This window comes from Falco cherrug, chromosome 2, assembly GCF_023634085.1.
Source record: "Falco cherrug isolate bFalChe1 chromosome 2, bFalChe1.pri, whole genome shotgun sequence".
NCBI classification, from domain to species: Eukaryota; Metazoa; Chordata; class Aves; order Falconiformes; family Falconidae; genus Falco; species Falco cherrug.
Window position 1 is genome coordinate 114,155,062 of NC_073698.1, and position 19,124 is coordinate 114,174,185.

The 19,124-nt window shown below is 46.5% G+C and overlaps 1 protein-coding gene across 5 annotated transcripts in view; it reads right to left on the reverse strand.

Annotated features, from left to right (window-relative positions):
- Positions 1-333: 333 nt before the first annotated feature.
- PTGFRN (prostaglandin F2 receptor inhibitor) overlaps positions 334-19,124 on the reverse strand; it is a 72,593-nt gene continuing 53,802 nt past the window's right edge. For all 5 annotated transcript variants that reach the window (XM_055702559.1, XM_055702557.1, XM_055702556.1 and 2 more), the window contains 3 exons: positions 12,248-12,355; positions 5,226-5,531; positions 334-3,961 (listed from right to left, as the gene is read on the reverse strand). In XM_055702559.1, coding sequence (XP_055558534.1) covers positions 3,795-3,961; positions 5,226-5,531; positions 12,248-12,355 — 581 coding nt within the window. In that variant the 3' untranslated portion in view covers positions 334-3,794. The remainder of the gene's footprint in view (positions 3,962-5,225; positions 5,532-12,247; positions 12,356-19,124) is intronic.

Consider the following 19,124-nt stretch of genomic DNA (forward strand, 5'->3'; position numbering starts at 1 on the left):
CAGGTTTTACAGCAGATATTAAACACACACTCCTGTGACTCCTAGCCCTAGGTAATCAGAAACTCCCCCAACAAAAAGGTTGATTTACAGTGGGGTAGAAACAGGTCAGACTCAGAAAACAGTTACATTCCCCAATTCATCACACAAATGTGGGCAAATAGTTCAAACTTACTGTAAAATAGAGTTCGTGCTTATTTTACAGGGTAAACAGTGCTGGAAACAGGACTGTAAGGTTGACATTTCATACCCTTGCCCCAACGATGGGGTCTGCATACATGCAACATGCAAGGAAAGAACTGCCCACACACCTCACACATCCAGACAGCACAGACATAATCAAAAAGGCTCGCTCTTTATTTTAAACATAAAAAGAAACATTTTACACAGCATTGTTAGAACTATTCAGTACCTGCATTCCAGGATTGTGCCAAACACTTTATTTTATAACTTTGAAATTAAAACAAAAGAAAGAAAATATCTTGCCCTTCTGCTATATGATGTTCAAGCTTGTCCTGGATCAAAATTCCAAGTGCCTGGAGGAATTTACCAGCATAACCAGGAGATGTGGCAATGCGAACAGAGGAAGATCAACGTGAGCCCTTAGGATACTTTGACAATACCACAGGTTGCAGCAGGGAGGATATGGATGTTTGCACTGCATCTCAGGCAGCTTACTCTTCTGATACTCTGCAAGTTTAATACACAACCAGATGCACACACACCTCCACTCACACAAACCCTGGTCACACAGGAAATAATAATAATAAAAAACATGAAAAGTGACCTAGCTTTTTTTTTTTTTTTCATTAGAGATAAGATTCCCACTCTATTTTAAAAAAAGGGGATAATACAAAATTGGCACAAGTAGAAGGAAATCTGGCAGGTAAGTATTGCCCCTCAGCTCCTAGCCTTCCAACTACAGCAAGTACAGGGTGGAAGGGGATGCAGCGTTGCCTTCCAAGGGGCTGGCAGCAGGATGAGCTAGTGGTGAACTTGCTTCACTTGGAATGACAAAGATGGTTTGTTACGGGCCATGAAAGAAGGTCAGCATTAGCTAAGGACATGGGGATCTTTCACTAGAGGTGCAGGGAGCCCTGACCAAAATAACCCTGAGTTTTTTCCAGCAGGGAGAAAGTGTGCTATGCCGTGTGTTTGCGAAGAGCTGGCGGTTCCCTGCTCATTCATTCCCTAATTATTGCATTACAGTCACCATCCTCTTCCCCTAAAACTTAACCAAGAGCACATAAATGAGGTGTCAGCCTGCGAGGACAGAAAGTGACTGATGCTGTGCTTCAAACTTCACCACTACTACCACCCCTCCCAAGACGCCCCAGTGCCACAGGCCTTCTGTAAAGAAAGCAGATGTTAATGCAGGAAGGAAGCTGCTAGATCAATGTGGGAAGGACAGCCAGCATCCCAGCCATCAGAAGTGCATTCCATAATGTCCAAGGAAAAAGCAAGATTTCACTATAGCAGACAGACAGGAGAAGAAGAAAAATTCTTGCTGTCAAAGTAATATCTGAGTGAATAATTTCCTCAACTCCATTCCTCTGGGAAAAGCATCGCTACAGATTTCTGTGCTTTCAGTGTGGAAGCTGGAGACTGCTTCTGCCCTGTTCCTCAGCAGAGGCAGCTATGTCTGCCTGCAACACAGGCCTTTTCAGAGCTCTTCCAGAAAGAAAAACATCAGACCAGAAAGAAAAGTTGCTATGAATGTTCAGGCCAAAGTCTTTCAGGGGTTTATAGGTTTCAGGTGTCCCACGTGAAATGTCTTAAGGAGTCAAATAACTTGCAAGCCCCAACTCTGCAAATCAAGTCCATTTTGAAGATGTCTCACATTCAGCTTTCAAAAGATCATTGGACACCACTGAATACCTATATATATGTATGTGACTGCACGTGGGAAGCGAAACAGTCTTCTAGAAAAAAACCCTCATACCAGCCTCAAAACAAAGGTCACAATTCAACACAGGGGGGAAAAAAAACCCAAAACAATAACACACAACACCCAGACTGAGAAAACTTACCACAAAAAAACCCAGTTTTGGAATAGCTACAGTATTGAGTGCAAGGTTCCACAACACCAATGTGAAATGAAGCCTTCATAGCAGATACTAGACCTGCAGCTCCTCTGGAAAATGCAATGGGATGAGCTATTAGTAAAGCAGGTTGTCTAGTACATAACTAACATCTAGACTGGCTGCTGCACACCACAGCCACTACCTCCCATGGATGCTCTCCTTCAGTATCTTTTATCTTAAAAATATCTGGAAAGGTTTGAGCCCTACCTACCCTTAAGTCCACATTTCTCACCCTTCCTGATGTGAGCCAAACCCTGGCTGTGACATCAGACTGCGGTACAGCCCTACTTCCTTGTTTGTTTATATACAGTATCTTTATTCTGACTTTTATTGCTTAAAATACCAGCTGTGCTGGGAAGACAGAACTGCCTGAAAAAGGAGCTGCCCCGCTCAGGAGCCAGGTCAGCGTACGTGGAAGACCAGAGCAGGACTTCTATTCTATAGCACCTAGGAATAGGTCTCAAACCCAGGGGGAAAGCCCTGCTGCAGGCCCATGTACGAGACCAGGACCAGTGGAACCTGAGGGATTCTTGCTGCCCTCTTGGGCTTGCTCCTATTCCTACCCTGAGCTGCACTTCAGCTGCTGCAGATATCTCAGACTATGCTCACAGGTTCAAGGGTTACCACTGAGTGACTGGCAGAAGCAGCACTGCAGTCTGGTCTGTGCATTTGGTAACACATAGTTTACAAATCTTCTCTAAACATGATCAGCTGGCAAACTGCAGACAAAGATCCATCTCATTTTTGTTTTTTTCTACCCATAAGTCACACCATCACCAGGGGGGCAAGGTCTCCCACTTCTCTGCTGAGGCCAGCAGAAGGCTGGGCCTTGTCTGGGGATACCACGTGCTCCTCTGCCACAAGCAGAACAGGGTCTCAGGCACAATGTGAGCTCTAGTGGGAAGAAGAGAAGGTGGAAGCGTGGGAGGGAAGGTGGCCATAAGCAGACATCCAACAAATGCTCATCTGAGGACTGACCCTTCAGGGTTGCCAAGTCAGCCCCTATTCACCCCAGCTAAGAGCTTTGAGCACTGAAAAAAAAAAAAAAAAAAGTGTCTCAAAGACCTTCAGGCAAGTTACGTTTTGGGGTTAACTGCAAATCCTTTGACAGCCAGGGAGGACAAAGCATGCTGACAACCATAAACCAATTATTTCCTGGAACAGCCTCAAGAGACACCAGCAGAGGAACCTTTTCTTCAACCTTCAACCCAACACAGAGAAGTCTGTGAGATACCAAGGTGGACAGAGAAAGGGAACAGGATGGTGTGATGGGGGTAGAGGGGAAAACTAGATCGGTTAGTACAATGGAAGTCTAATGCTTCTACCACCCCCTTCGTTACCCTGCCCATCATGCTTTCACACAGGGACATCTTTTCAACACCAAGAGGGTGGGAGGAAAAACCTCACCAAACAAACAAACAAAACCTTAGTCATTTTTGTCACAGGGTCCTGCTGAAAGAAGGCTCAACAATTTGCACATTAGAAGGACATGATCCCTATGCAGAAAGTGCTGCTGGAAAAGGAGAACTCTGAGTCGCTAAATATGGCCTGAATGCTCTCAGGACGTGAGGTGTAACAAGGAGAAGCTCGAGGTCCAGGCTGAAATCAGAGAGGAAACACACTGTATTGTCTGGGCCTGTGAGTGAGTGTCTCAGCACAGTCCGAGAGCCCTGTGAGTCTCTCCTGAAATGCAAGTGTGTCCAGCTCCCACGCTCAGTCCATCTCCATCGACATTAGCCGGCGACGCTCTCGTCTTGTTTCCTGCACTTCCTTCTTGCAGCACCAACGGGAGCTGCAGTAGCCAATGAGGCAGGATAAGAGTCCAATGACAGTGGCCAGACCGATGCCAATCAACAGGGGATACTTGAAAGCATTCAGAACTGAAAGAGGAAGGCAAAGTCATTAGATAATTACGGAGAAATTCAGAGGTCCCATTCATTTGTTCTTGTCTAAAAAAGGAGAAAATCCCACATTATTCAGTCATGGGCAGATTAATTGTTTCAGAAGGAAATTAAACCAATTTTCCTTCTTGATTTCTGTCTTTTGAAGTTTGGAAAATTGGTCTTTTACTGGACTCCCTTACCTCCTCACCCTAATTATTTCTCTAATGCTTCAAAGCCTCAAGGAGGCTGGAAGCACCAGAGGAGCCTTGGAGTGAGATACCAAAGCAGAGCTAGTTCCAAGATGTATCCCATTACCTACCTGTTGCTCCAAACAAAGGCCTTGCAGAGTTTCCCCATCAGAGGCGGACTATGGCTGCACACTTCGTAATATGTTTCCAAAAGGCAAGGAGTGGACTACTTTAAGTTTTGCTTGATTAGAACTACTCATACAATACATTCACTACCACTCAGCAACCCTGTCTAATCAACCTCCGAAGTTGGTACCTAAACAAGAAATCTGATTTGCACTACTGTTCCGTTACAAGGCAGGGTCAAGAGCTATAAGGAGTTTGAAAAGTACAGTTACAATGGTTATCTGCACAGTAGGGAGAACAAACCCTTCTGATTCCTTTCAAGTTCATGGGACTTTCTAATATGACCTTTCCTGGAAACGCTGACAAGCAAGCAACTAGTTCAAAACCTCTCCTGCATTAATCTTCCTCCTTAGCTACATGCTGAATGCAGCACCTAGTGTGCAACTTGCTTCTCATGAGGTATAGCAACACCTGCCACTCAGGTTGTAAAGCAGACAAGGCATTAAGTGTGAAGCAGCATGTCTCGTTAGGAGAGAGGGGAAGGAGTCAGAGCTCTCACTTTCTGTTCTCAGCTTTGATGCTAACCACAACACTACGGCACACCCTATCTGCAAACCAAGGCTTCCTCCTGCAGGCAGCAGAAGGGTTAATACTTGGAGAGAACACTATGCCTTGATTGAAAGATGCTCCAGCTATGCAAAACATCACGAAGAGATGGTCAGGAAAGAACATACTCCAGTATTATGACTGCAATCTGTTCAGGTCTACCTAGTCTACAGAATCTGGAATCAGAAGCTGTGAACAATAGAAAAGGATAAACACCACCACCTAATGAGATTCTCACAGGCACCTTTAAAAATAGTTATGGGAATATTTGTCACAGAAAGATATAACAAGGTGTTTAAAAAAAATAAATAAATAGTGTAACACATGTTGCAATCTCTTACCATCCATTTTCACAGATAGAAAGATGGGTTTGGCTTTGATGTCAGGCTCCCGCTGCCATACACCGGTGGCAGATCGCACCCACGGGGTCACTATGCAGTAGTGGTTCCCAAAGTCATGGTCCTCACAGCCATGCACACGGAGCCGGAATTCCAGCGGGCTGATTCTTTCCAGGCTGAGATCACTGCTGCCATTTCTCCTGCTCTGTGACACAATCCCTCTTCGGTCCAGTGAGGCCAGCAAGATGGGCTCTCTGTCCAGTGCAAAGGAGCGCACAGCGAACCAGGAGACATCAAAGGACATATCATCTGCATTTGTGGACAAAGAATTTAGACATATTGGTGAGCTCTGAAAAGTATTCACAGTGCTGCTTCTTGGCAGAAGGATTAATCAGCAGCATAGCCAACACTGGCCTGACAGCGGAAGAAAAGAAGGAAAAGAAAAAAGACAGTGCCCTAAACGTGTCCTTTCGAGGAAGATTCAAGTAGTGAACTGCAATGAAATGCACTGGCAGCAAGAATGTAGCTGCACGGGTAGGGTGACTTACCACAGGGACAACAAAGAGGAGACTTCTTGCTTTCCCACCTGCTATCCTAAAATTTGTGTTTAATCTCTGGTCTAAGTTTTCACCAAACAGACCTAGTGTCATAAGAAGTTCTACAACTATGCTGAACCCACAGTGAAAAGGGAGTGGAAGTACTAGGTATTTGCTCGCAGAGGGATTTGCAATTGCTATCTTCGTGCAGGGTCTACGCAACCACAAAGACAGAAGGCTCTTTCCTGAAGGCCCCTTCGTTACATTTAGTCTGCCTAAATGAATACAGTGTTTCTAACACAGAGCACACAACAAAATTTCTACAAAAGCACAAAGCATTCTGGAGCAAAGCCTGACCACTAGGCTTGAATACACTTTTTTTCCAGAGTTGTGGGTTACTGTCACACATCATCAGGCATTATGCCTTGTACAAGTTTTACCACCCAAGGAGATAGTCTATAAAATGCATTTGCAACACCTTCCACATTTAACATAGCTGACAGGCAGAGTTCATCAGCACGTCTAGCTTTTTCCACGTTCATGCAAGATCCTATTGATCCCATTAGCAGATCCCAGCCAACTCTATTAGGCTGATGTAGCTGAGTATCTGCTTTTAAAATCACTGCTATTCTTTGCTAACACGAGCCCAGCAACACCTGTCATAGAGTCTGAAACCTGGCGTGACCCAGAGCACAGAAAGGAAAGCCTGCTCACTTGTTTCATCAACAGCTCTTCCCTCCTGGCACGTCAGCAAACTGATGGGCCTAAACTGGAAACAGAGTTTACTATTTCTGTCCTGAGCTTCAGGTACTTGGCAGAATGTGTGCATAGGGCTTAACCTGGTCACACCTAAGGCGGTCGCAGTGATTTTAGTGATGTATCAAACCTCCGTTTGCTAGCATTCAGATGTCTGAAAAATACAGTACTGGCAACCTGACATTTAAAACCAGTCTTTCATCTAATTGTGTTTGCTCTTCTCTAAATTTTCACATTTGAAGCCCTAAACCTGCTGCTGTACTGAAGTAAAGGGACATCCTCAGCTCTGCTACTTGAAGGACAGCATCAGCTGGCCAGGTAGAACATTCCTCCTTACTGCAGACAACAAAACCCCCACTGTTTGGGATCTAATTAACTTCCTCTTAAGGTGCACTGGTTTTACACACGTCTTCAAAAACAGATCAAAAAGAAAGCACATGTTACTACCGGAGATGCTGGCTGACCGAAATGTTTTGGGACACCAGCCAGTGTCCTGCCCTGCCTGCCATGGCCAGGTGCTCCAGGTGACAGCACAGAACCTCAGGAGAGCACCCAGACTGTTTTGCAGCCCTACAGCAGGAGTAGGTCTCCCAGTCCTACACAGGGGTCCAGCGTAGGTCATACGGACCAGCAGCCCTCAAAACAACCACTTCTGCCTATCATACTACAAATACTACTATTAGTTACTTGGCAGAGCACCCAGACGGTTTCCTTTGAAATTAAAGTTAATAAAAATTACCATAAGCACATGTTCGGTTATCGGGACCAAACAGCGCTCTGCTTTGTGTACTCATCCAGCTGTCTGTGGGAAGCGGGGCCTCTACTGGAGAGAGCTCCCTTTCTATAAACTAATCTTCATCTCTGCTGCCTGTTTATGCCAAATACGGTAACAGCACCGGTCCACAGGCAGGCACGTGGGGAACAACCAATTCCTTCCAAAGATCATCAAGACTGCCATTAGCTCTTGTGTTTCCAGGTACCATAGGGAGCATATGGACACCTTCCAGGCCAAGTCCAACTATGCTGAAAACACCACTTGCACTTGCTAAAAAAGGTTTAAACAATAAATTTAGATATCAAAAAAAACCCCCTCTAGCCTTCAGATTCCCAGGCAACTTGCTACCTTTGAAGAATTCCTTCTTTTCAGTCTCGGTTAATTTGAGGTTCCCTTCCCTCCACGTACAAAGATGAGTGCAGGCACTTGTTGTCATTTTGAAATAGCTGAATCTATCTTCTGTAATTACAACATGGGACAACAGTATTATGCCAACATATTTTATTAGTCAGTATACACAGTGTGCAATTAGTGACTCACTACAGACAGTCAGAGGGAGGATTTGGCTCTGAGTACTCTTTGTCACTATCCTCCTTGAAACAGCTTAACATAGCAAAGTCACCTGATTCATTCTATACATCTCTAGTTTTCATGCAATAAAAACACAGGAAAATTTAGCAAAAGCAGGACATAAATCAGGTGCTTTCTAAAGGTCAGTGATGAACAAGCCTAGCAGCTCCCAAGTGCTAATATATATATGCAGTTTCACTGCCACAGAACAGGTCACAAACTAGGCTTCCCAAAAGTATCCGTTCCATTCCCCACACACCTTGCATCAATGTTGACAAGTCACTCTTCCAATTTTTGTCCTCAATCTACAAAGACCAAACCCAACCACAAGAACCTCACTCACACTTAACACTACTTCTGAAAGGCTTCTTTCACTGGTTCCTTCTGTGCTCCACAATGTTGTAAGTAGTGTGGGACACCTGGAAAAGGTGCCCCATGTTAGAGGAAAGCATAACATCCCAGCGCCAAGCTCAGAAGGCCATCAAGGACCTCAGTGACCCCAGGTCATGCAACTCAGCTTTCATAAAGGAACACAAAGCACTGGGAGCTGGATGCTTCAGAGCTCTGTGAGCAGCGTAATAGTGGTGCTGTGCTTCCTCCCCTCCTTGGCGAGGATCATCAACATGTAAAGCACATCTCTACGCACATTTCAATTTGACACACAGGACTAAGCTGTCTGGGTCTTAGCTGCTTCCCTGGCCAATCACTCCTCAAAACAGGGAATCCTATTTCTAGACCAGCTCTTAGGAACCGTACACTTCCACTGCTTAGAATGGAGCTCTCTCAGCATCTTGTTACAGTGCTGAATCACAATTTTGAGACCCTTTTTGTTTACTACATTTAAATGAGGTTGAATAGGGCTTCCTAGAGAGCTGAGCAAACCACTTCAAGCCATACAAGAGGTAAACAAGCTGGTTTTGTTAAATTCTCCAGAGTGCCCACTGGGTCTGTCTGGAGCAGATAAAAACCCATCTCCTTTCAGGCACAGTAAGTAATACTTTTAAATCCCTAAGCACACAGCCCAAGAAGGGGTGATCTGGGAAGTCTGGAGAGATCGTTTGTGAAAATGTGTATTCAACAGAAATATCAGAAGCAGCTTTTATATCTTCAGGGCACAGAAGAACTACTATTCCCCCCTGACACACACATACTCCCCTCACATCAATTCAAAACACCAACCACAGCTGCCAAGCCAAAGGAGCGGCTCTTTAGATGGAACAGCACTGCCATGTACTGAGCTTAGTAATACACACCACTCAATTTCAGCAGGGTCTCAAAGAAGCAGAGGAAATTAAAGCACGCAGCAGTCACGCCAAAACCTTTTCCACCCTTTTGCAAATTTCCCACAGGGTGGGTACACACAGAGTACTGTGAATTGCCTCTACCAGACAAGGGTCCAACCAGTAAGTAACACTTCTAGAAACAAACGGATCGATCTAACTATAACAAGGGGCACCGACAAAGATCATCGGTCATTTAACTTTTCCTCAGCTCCTTGAAAGTACTTTATTTTTCTAATTGCGCATACAAAAAGGGAGAAGAGGTGGCACCTGTCATCTCAACTTAATACAGGAATCATACATACTAACCCACACGTGTGCTTGCAAAGATGAGTGCTTTTATGTACAGGAGCAGAGCTGGCTGGCACACTGAGTGTGTCCGAAGTGTTTTGGATGAGCATTTAACAAGATATCCTATGAAATTCCCTGATCCTTCTTTGCTCACCATGGCCCAAAACACAGCCCTGCAGCAGGTCTGACACCAGAAGATTAGATGGCCTTTGAAAGCCAACATGCCCCTCAGGAGAGAGTCAAATGGAATTGCTCTGCTCTCCTTTTCTCATCGCATTCCCAAATGGAAAGACCATGTCTGTACTGCTGTCATCTGTTTTCTTCTAGGAGATGCTGGCAACTTTTGCACTGTTTATCTGATTCCCTGCTATAGGCTTTCTCTAACAACATGCTTCATTTCTCCACTGGGATGAGACAGCCCCGTCATTTTCACAGTCTGTCTAATGTTCAGCACTAATTTAAAAAGCAAGTTCTTCATTCCAGTTGTGAATTAAATTGTGATACTGACCGAGCATAGAGACATGCCAGAGACAGGATGCAGGGGAATACTGTCACTACTGAGGTGTTACATCTGTCTGTTACCATATGAGCCCTTACGGCCCTTCTTCACCTGACCTGCTCCGCTACCCCACTGCTCTAGTCCCCTCCATCTCTCAAGGCCAAGGTGGCAGCCTGACAAGGGAAGGCTGCACATCCTACAGCTGTTGCACAGATTCCAGCTGTTCCTGGCAGCTCTTCTGCCCCTCTCACCCAGAGGACCAGCAAGGACTGGAGGGGCCAGCTTCTCAGGCCCATAGGGAAGGTCCAGCTGGGGTTTCTCCACACAGCATGGCTGGTTAGCCCCCAAATCCTTCTCATTCAACAACTGGAGGCTCAGAGCACAGACTGAAAGTTTCCCTCAAAACCTGTGACAATGTCACGCTTTACTCCATTCTAGGTGTTGTCTGTGCCTCATCTGCCCCATTACAGATGCAAAAAAACCCCCAAACTCAAAACAAAAAGAAAACCACACCAAACCAAAGCCCACAGAGGCAGAGATCTGCCATGTTCAAAATGACATTATCCAGCTATGGAACAGGTTACAGTGCTGATGTTTAAAACTCTACACTGGCTGCTCATGACAACTGGAAACAGCATCATTTCCAGCTCCAGGTGCCATCTATCAATTCAACAGACATCCAAGAATCCCTATGAAGTTTCCCAGTTAAAACTTAATTGTGCTGATGAGCAGCTCCTCAAAGACGACACCTTTCTACTTCTCTCCCTTTGACTATCCTTATCTTGTCAGTGCTTATCCTAGTCTCAAGCTACCTAACACACAAAGAGCCATCACAAACTCAACTGCAGCCGAGCACTGACAGGAGAGCCCCATGGTTACTAAGTGGCCTCTTTTCAAGTTTTAAGTGAGTCAGGGATGCTGAGACCTCTTTCACAAGGCAACCCCAAGCTTATTTTAGCTGTCGAACCGCAGCAGAAGCAGCAGCTGCTCCCTGCCAGCAATTATTGCTTTGCAAAGGCAGGCAGCTGCTGCGGGCACTGCCTTGCAACAGTACCTGTAAGAGCCTGGGCACACCTCAACTTAGAAGAGACTTCCAGCTGAGCAGAAACCGCAGGACAGACTGAGGTATGTGTACAGGCATAGGTCACTACTTACTGTGTCAAATATCCCAGGCTATAAATCTTTTGACAGTAATAAAGTTTACTCAGCTTTTTCCTCCCTTCCAAGCATTTCAATAATAAAATCTACAGACTTCTATCATTTTTTCACAGGCAGCACACAACTGTAATCTAGCAAATTGCTTCCCTACTACACAGACATCTTGGAATTTCAAAGTGATGGGCCTTTACTAAGCTTGATACTTCACCTCATCAGCTATTGCATTATAAGTAATATTTACTGCACAGCACCTCTTTCATAGCGGCTTACACGTAGATTTCAAAGTTTCACATGAATCATGACATCTTTATATTTAGGTATATACATTTATATATTTATATTTCCATACCTGCAGGTTAATCTTAAATATGTTTTTTATGTTATATATATATATATATATAAATAAAAATTACTTTTTTAAAACCTAAACTCACTCCAAACCCAAATTTTGGGTATAATAACCAGAATTATTATCACCATATTTTGATGAAGAGCAGCTCAGGCAATGCTTGGCAAAGCAGCTAGATTTTGAGCAATTCTCTTGAACTTTTCAGCTCTTTATAAAAATTTACCTTTGATGTATCTGCCAGCCTTTTCACAACAATTACTTACTGTGTTTCTTCTTCCACACAAAAAAGGAGGCTTACCTCTGAAGGCATCAGCAATAAACATTCGTTTTTGTCATTTCAGTTATTGTGATTTTTAGATTTACATTAAGCCTTAAATTCACTCTGAACTGTGAAGCTGACCAGCCAGGTGACTTTAAGATTTGTTTACAGATGGCCATTTTCTCCTAACAGGTTTTGCCAGTGGTCCTCCTTTCCAAAGAAGGAAAAGAGGAATAGTTTTCATGGCCCATCTAGTGGTTGCAAGCTGAGATTGTCAGCAGTGGGGTCAGTTGGTGCAGCCAGCTCAGGGGGGCTTAGCAGTAAGAACACTTTTTCGCCCTCCCCTCAGAATGTGAAACAAACCCCCCCTTGGTTTAAATTGGGCTGTGTAAAGTAAACATGCTCTCCTGTATTTATCTAGTTCTATAGGATTTTTCAATGCTGGTTCGCAATTCTCCAGCCTCACTCAAAGGACATAAGGTCGAAACTGCTGGCATTACTCTGCCTGGTGAAGGCAAATGAGTTACAAATAAAACAATTCTGCCAAAATACCTGGCTCAAGTGTCATTCCTTCCGTTGTGATGATACACAGCAAATCTGCCAGTTCACCCTGGTAAATCGTCGGGTTGTCAGAATGCACTGACACATTAAACACGGGACCTAGAAAAGAGTAACCACAGTTAATTCATGACAGGCTTTTCTTCAGTGTCCAAAACCTTTCTTGCGTGTTTCTGAAATATTCTCTGCTAGTTTGTGCAGACAGAGCTCTGAAGTAGGGATAAGCATTCATAGAAGCTTTTATAAAATAGTTATCGATTTTTAGCCTTTAATTCCTGCACTAGGATAAAGCACTCAAACTGCCAGATCTGTCACTCAACCCAGATGCTGCTGCCCAAGCCTTCTACTGTCCTGCATGAAAGGAGCCAGTCTTCCACTGGTGACTCCTCTAAAAGCATGAGAGTTCAGGTCTTCTGGCTAATCCCACATGGATCTTTTTGGCTGAGGCCGTCAATAGAAATTCAAGTTAGAGCAAACCAATGTTTTAACAACACAGATGGTTCTGCTACAGAACTAAACTACAGACAACAGGAAAAGTGCATCTGATAACACTTTTCTGTGGGTTTTCCTTCCAGCTCTGCCACAGATAGCTTCTTCTGTCTCAAAAGGTACAGTAACTCCTTCAGTTGCAAAGTGGCGATGGTATTAACAAAAACCATTAGGCTGTTATGAAATGCTCAGGCACCGTGACAACACATGCTGTTTGACTTCCAAGGCACCTAAGTTAAAAAATAAAACTCCAAATTTTGACAACTAAATCTCCCACACAGAAGTAACAAAACCACATCTCGGATATACCAACATGGCTAGTACTCTCTGTTTCACAGGGCAGAAACTGAAGAACGTACCAAAATACCTTTAAGTGATTTCTCTACTAAACAAGGCAAAGGAGATGAGTAGGAGGAAAGCTGAGGCTAATGGTGGCCTCTGGGATAGCTCTGGGGGAAGGGGCCAAAGAACTGAAGGAGAAACTTGGGACTCAGATTGCGAACTAACCCTTCTTACCCACCCTGGACCCCATTAGCTACCATCATTACCTGGCTCTGCAACCTCTGGGACAGCAGCAGCAACAACAAGAAGCATGGGAAGATGGTTTGGGAGGAATGAAAAACTGTTGGAATATTTGCCCTGCTCCTTTCTTACATGCTACTGTTTTAGTAGAGGAACCATAAATTTTAAATCCACTGAAGATCAGAAGCAAACAATGTTTTTGGTGGAGAACATTTAAGGAAATCATTCAAGACAACCCACTTGTCTCTTACCTTCCCAAGAGGTTTCTGTGGGAAGCTATACTGATAACTCACCACACCGGGCAAACTTATCACATCACTTCCAAACTGAGGTTCTGGAAAGAAACTTGGATGTGCCGTGAAGCTACAGCGGTCATTTTTGGTGAAACTATTCTAGACTACAAGGGCCTGGCTTGTTTTGGTCAGCAGAGATTACACAGCACACTAAGAAATGAATTCCAATTACAACACAATAATTACTTCTGCGGCTTCCAAAATTCCCCTTAGAATTCCCACTGGGCACAATGTACTGCTTTTTGTTATACCATAAATTCCTAACAGCCCTCTGCCCCAGAAGCAGTTGTACTTTGTACACAAGAGCAGTACATAGACATATAATCTCAGAGGTTTGTATACATTTTGACAGTAGATATCCTCCCAACAAGCAAGAGTGAAAGGGTGGTGAAGATGCAATGGGGGTTACACATGGAATACGAGCTGAGACTCCTACATGCTTTTGCTAGAACATATTTAAGGAAATAAGAGACCCAGAACGCTTTGAAGGTCAGCTGTTCAGGTAGTGACCTCATGAGCAGGCTGCAGCCCTAACTTAAGCTCAGCATGGTGGGATCCTTTTCTGGGGAAATGGAGAGAGATTAATTTGATTGCTTCCTCAGCCTCTATACAAACTCTCTATGTGAATACAATTTGTTTCCCGACATTCACACACACACCCCAACCGTATACCCCTTGCAGCCTATTTGCTTATTCATCTTCAAATAAACCAAGACATTTTCTATCATTTTCTTTGGAGCAGTGCAGGCAGAAGTTCAAGGTCCTAGAGGACTAAAGGCAGCATGGACCAGGGCACCCCAGCCAATTGTAACCAGAAAAATCTCAAGCTGCGTGTGAACTGTCACAGCAACAGAAACAAAGAGACTGTCAAAATCTGCTAGGAACATCCCTGCATTCCCAGCACATACCCTCGGCCACACTGATCAAAGGCAAACCGGCACCATAATAATCCTGGCACTGTCTGTAGCTTGGGGTCTATCCTAAGTCCCAGCAGTGAGCGAGGTGACATCATATCGGGAATAGGGGACATGTTCTACTCCAGCAAACAGGCTCTCTGTCCTGCCTAGAAGCTGTCAGGGATTTAGCAAGGGAGATGAACTGCATGATCCCCACTTTGTCAGGCTAAGGATGGGCTGCCTTACCCCTGTCCTGGCAGGGCAAACAAGGAAAGACAGAGGGTACACACAGACAGGGCTTTTCAGGCCTTATTTCTAGGTTGAAATCCAGGCATCTACCGCATTCAGCAGGCACTGGCTTCAAACCCTGGCACGCCAGCAAATCACTAATGCAGAGCGGAGCCTGAGCACTCCTGGCCATTGGATGTCACGAGGGTAAAACGCTAGGCTTGTTTGGTCACTCAGCCAGGGAAGGGCCGTGCATCACGGTAACGCAGCCCTCCCTCCGTACCCTTCAGTTCTGGGTCACCAAGCGCATCTCTACCCTGCCTCCCACACGAAGAGTCAAAGCGTCCTGGGCAGAAGGAACGCTGCTAGGCAGCAGCTGCTCTGGCATTTCATGATCATACTTCCCCCTGGTAAGCCACAAACAGTTATTTCCCTTCGGTTATTTCCCTAGCAGGGTACATCTCCTCCCTGGAGGTACAGATGGTAATCTGCAGGAATCACTATCCTGTGTTAGAGGAACTGGATTTCAAGAGAGAGTCAAGACATGTGGCAGGGGTTGTGCTCTCCCCTTCTCCAGATGAAGAGGGAAAACTATTTATTTATATTTTTTTAAAACCTAAGCAGGCTTCATTACAGTGAAAGCTTCCTAGTTCAGTCTTGAAAACTGCATGGTTACAACTTCCTAGGAGAAGCATCTTTCTTCTTTGGGAATATCTCAGGCCTTCTGCCCATGTGCTCCATGCCCTGGGCTTTGGGCTGCCCTGATGCATGAAAGGGCAGAATAAAGCATCTTCATATGTGGGGTTTTTTTCCCCGCACTACAAAACGCGAAAAGGCAGGGGGCTGGACTACAGAAACTATTTCATCCCCAACACTCCACCATAAGGTACACTTGAGTCAGTCATAGTCACCACACAGCCTGGGAAAGATGCACAGAAGCTGATGACATGGCTCTAATTACAGCATGGTCAGGGTTGAAGGGACCTCTGGAGATCATCCACTCCCACCTTCTGCCAAAGCAGGGACACCTGGAGCAGGTTGCACAGAGTCACATCCAGGTGGGTTCTGAATGTCTCCAGAGAAGGAGACCCCACAGCCTCCCCGGGCAGCCTGTGCCAGGGTCTGTCACCCTCCGGGTAAAGATGTTCTTCCTCATGTTCAGATGGAGCTTCCTGGGCTGCAGTCTGTGCCCGTTGCCCCTCGGCCTGTCACTGGGCACCACTGAAAAGAGCCTGGCCTCAGCCTCCTGACACTCGCCCCCGAGATGTTTGTGGCCATTGGTAAGATCCCCCTCAGCCTTCTCTGCCCCAGGCTGAACAGCCCCAGCTCCCCCAGCCTTTCCTCATAAGGGAGACGGGCCAGTCCCCTCATCACCTCGGTAGCCCCCGCTGGCCCCTCTCCAGCAGCTCCCCGTCTCTCTCGACCTGGGGAGCCCAGAACCAGACACAGCACTCAACCCCCAGCCCGTGCTGGTGCCTGGGGCTGCTCCTCCCCAGGGGCAGGACCCTGCGCTGGCCTGGGCTGAACTCCATGAGGTTCCTCTCCGCCCGACGCCCCGGCCTGCCCAGGTCTCCCTGAATGGCAGCGCAGCCTCTGGGGTATCGGCCGCTCCTCCCAGCCTGTCCCACCAGCAAAGGTGCTGAGGGTGCCCTCTGCCCCTCCACCCAGGTCGCTGGTGAGTAAGTGGAACAGGACTGGAGCCAGCACTGGCCCTGGGGAACCCCGCGAGCTACAGGCCTCCAGCTGGGCTCTGCGCCGCCGGTCACAGCCCCCTCAGCTCTGCCGTTCAGCCCGTTCTCAGCCCACCTCACTGTCCCCTCAGCCCACCCGCACTGCCTGGGCTGGCCTCTGGGGATGTCATGGGAGACGCTGTGAAGGGCCTTGCTGAGGCCAAGGCAGACAGCACCCACCGCTCGCCCCTCATCTACCCAGCCAGTCACTCCATCACACAAGGCTATCGGGTTGGTCAGGCAGGGTTTGCCCTTGGTGAACCCATGTTGACTACTCCCGATCACCTTCTTTTCCTCCACATGCTTTGAGATGACCTCCAGGATGAGCTGTTCCATCATCTCTCCAGGGATGGAGGCGAGGCTGACTGGCCTGTAGTTTCCTGGGTCCTCTTCTTCTTGCCCCTTTTTGAAGACTGGAGTGACAGTGGAGTGACAGGACACCTCTCCTGTCCTCCACGACCTTTAAAACATGATGGAGAGTGGCTTGGCAATAACATCTGCCAGCTCCCTCAGCACTCAGGAGTGCATCCCATCATGGCCCATGGATTTGTGGGTGTCAGGTTTGCTTAAGTGATCTCTAATGTGATCCTTCTCAATTGGGGAAAAGCCTTCCTCTCTCCAGACTTTCTGTCTTGCCTCCAGGGTCTGGGATTCCTGACTGTTGGCCTTGGCAGTGAAGAGTGAAGCAAAGGCGGCATTCAGGAACTCCATCTTTTCTGTGTCCTTCACCACCAGGTACCCACCTCATTCAGCAATGGGCCCACATTTCCTCTGATCATCCTCTTCCTATTGATGTACTTAAAGCCACCCTTCTTGTTGTCCTTTAAATCCCTCACCAGATTTAATTCCAAATGGACCTTAGCCTTCCTCATTGCCTGCCTGTATGTTCTGACAATATCCCCATATTCCTCTCAAGTGGCTTGTCCCTTTTTCCACATCCCATAAATTTCCTTCTTCTGTTTGAGGTTTTCCAGAAGCTCCTTGCTCACCCATGCAGACCTCCTTCCCCCTTTGCTTGATTTCTTACTCATGGGGATGTACCTTTCTTGAGCTTGGAGGAAGTGATGATTGAACATTAGCCAGCTCTCTTGGACCCCTGTACCTTCTAGAGCCCTCACCCATGGGAACCCTCCAAGCAGGTCCTTAAAGGGGCAAAGTTAGCTCTCCTGAAGTCCAGGGCTGTAACCCTACTGACTGCCCTGCTTCCTCCACACAGAATGCTGAACTCCACCATCTCACAGTAACTGCAGCCAAGGCTGCCCCCAACCTTCACATCCCCAGCCAGTCATCCTTTGTGAGTACAATGTCCAGCAGCACACCTCACCTTGTTGGCTTCTCCACCGCCTGCATAAAAAGTTATCTTCAATGCTCTGCAGGAACCTCCTGGACTGTGAGCACCCAGCTGTGTTGTCTTTCCAGCAGGCATCAGGGGGGTTGGGCTCCCCCATGAGAACCAGGGTCTGTGACTGTGAAGCTACCCCCAGCTGTCTGTAGAAGACCTCAGTGACCTCCTCTTCCTGATCAGGTGGCCCGTAACAAACACCCACAGCAGTGTCACCCGTGTGGGCCTGTCCCTTAATCTTTACCCATAAGCTCTTGACTTGTTCTTCATCCACCCCTGGGGAGAGCTCAACACGTTCCAGTTGCTCCCTCACATAAAGAGCAGCTCCCCCACTGCTCCTTGCTGGCCTGTCTTTCCTAAGAAGTCACAGCCATCCATGACAGCATTCCAGTCGTGCGAGCTCCCACCGTGTCTCTAACTGCAAAGAGATCACGGCCCTGCAACGGCACGCAGATCTGTAATTCTTCCTGTTTGCTCCCCATGCTGCGTGTGTGGGCGTACGGGCATTTCAGCCAAGTAATCCAGCGTGCAGGTTTCCCAGGAGGGGTGCGAGAGGATCCACCACAGTCGCAGGCACCCTTGAGGTGGCTGGCCGCCTGCTGTTCATCTGGGGAGGCAGCTAAGGAACATGTATCACTGCTCTGGTTGGCCTGGCTTATTCCCCAGTTGGATGTGATGGTGTAAGCATTGACATTTTGGACCCCTCCTCCCTCTCTAATCCCTCAATTAAGAGTCATCTGCACGCCTCCCCTCTCTGTAGAAGGGTTCTGGTCTTTGTTTTGTCCAGTTTTTTTCTAAGAAAATAAACTACTGACCACTGCTTTTAACCTGATTATAACTTGCCTGACTTGTGTCCCCAGCTTAAACAATTTAGCTTCAGCTGAACTTCTCTGGCAACGGGATGGGAGAAGCAGGAATGAGCTGCACGCCAATCTCAAACAAAAGCAGCAGCAAACCAGTGTTTATTAGTGGGTTACAAGCAAAACCATCACCTTACCTAACTGGACATCCACTTTACTGAAGACTCAAGAACAGCACCTGGGCAAAAACCAGCATGACAGCAGACAAAGGATGCTTCCAGACACATTTTCAAGGCTCCAGAGGGCCTCCCCAGAGGTCACAAAGAACTGTTGGGTTTTCCACCCCCCGCATTATCATTATACCACAGTATTCCAGAGGCCCTGGATCCAGACTCCACCAAGCAGAGCTTGGCACACAAACCCCAAGTGCTCTTCTTAAGTTTTTACCCTCCAAAACAAAACAAACAAAAAAAAAAACCCCAAAACAAACCCAAACCTCAACCCCAAACTTACAGATGCAGGAATGTGGTAACAGGGAACTCCCAGTAGACACCGACAACGTTGACTACCA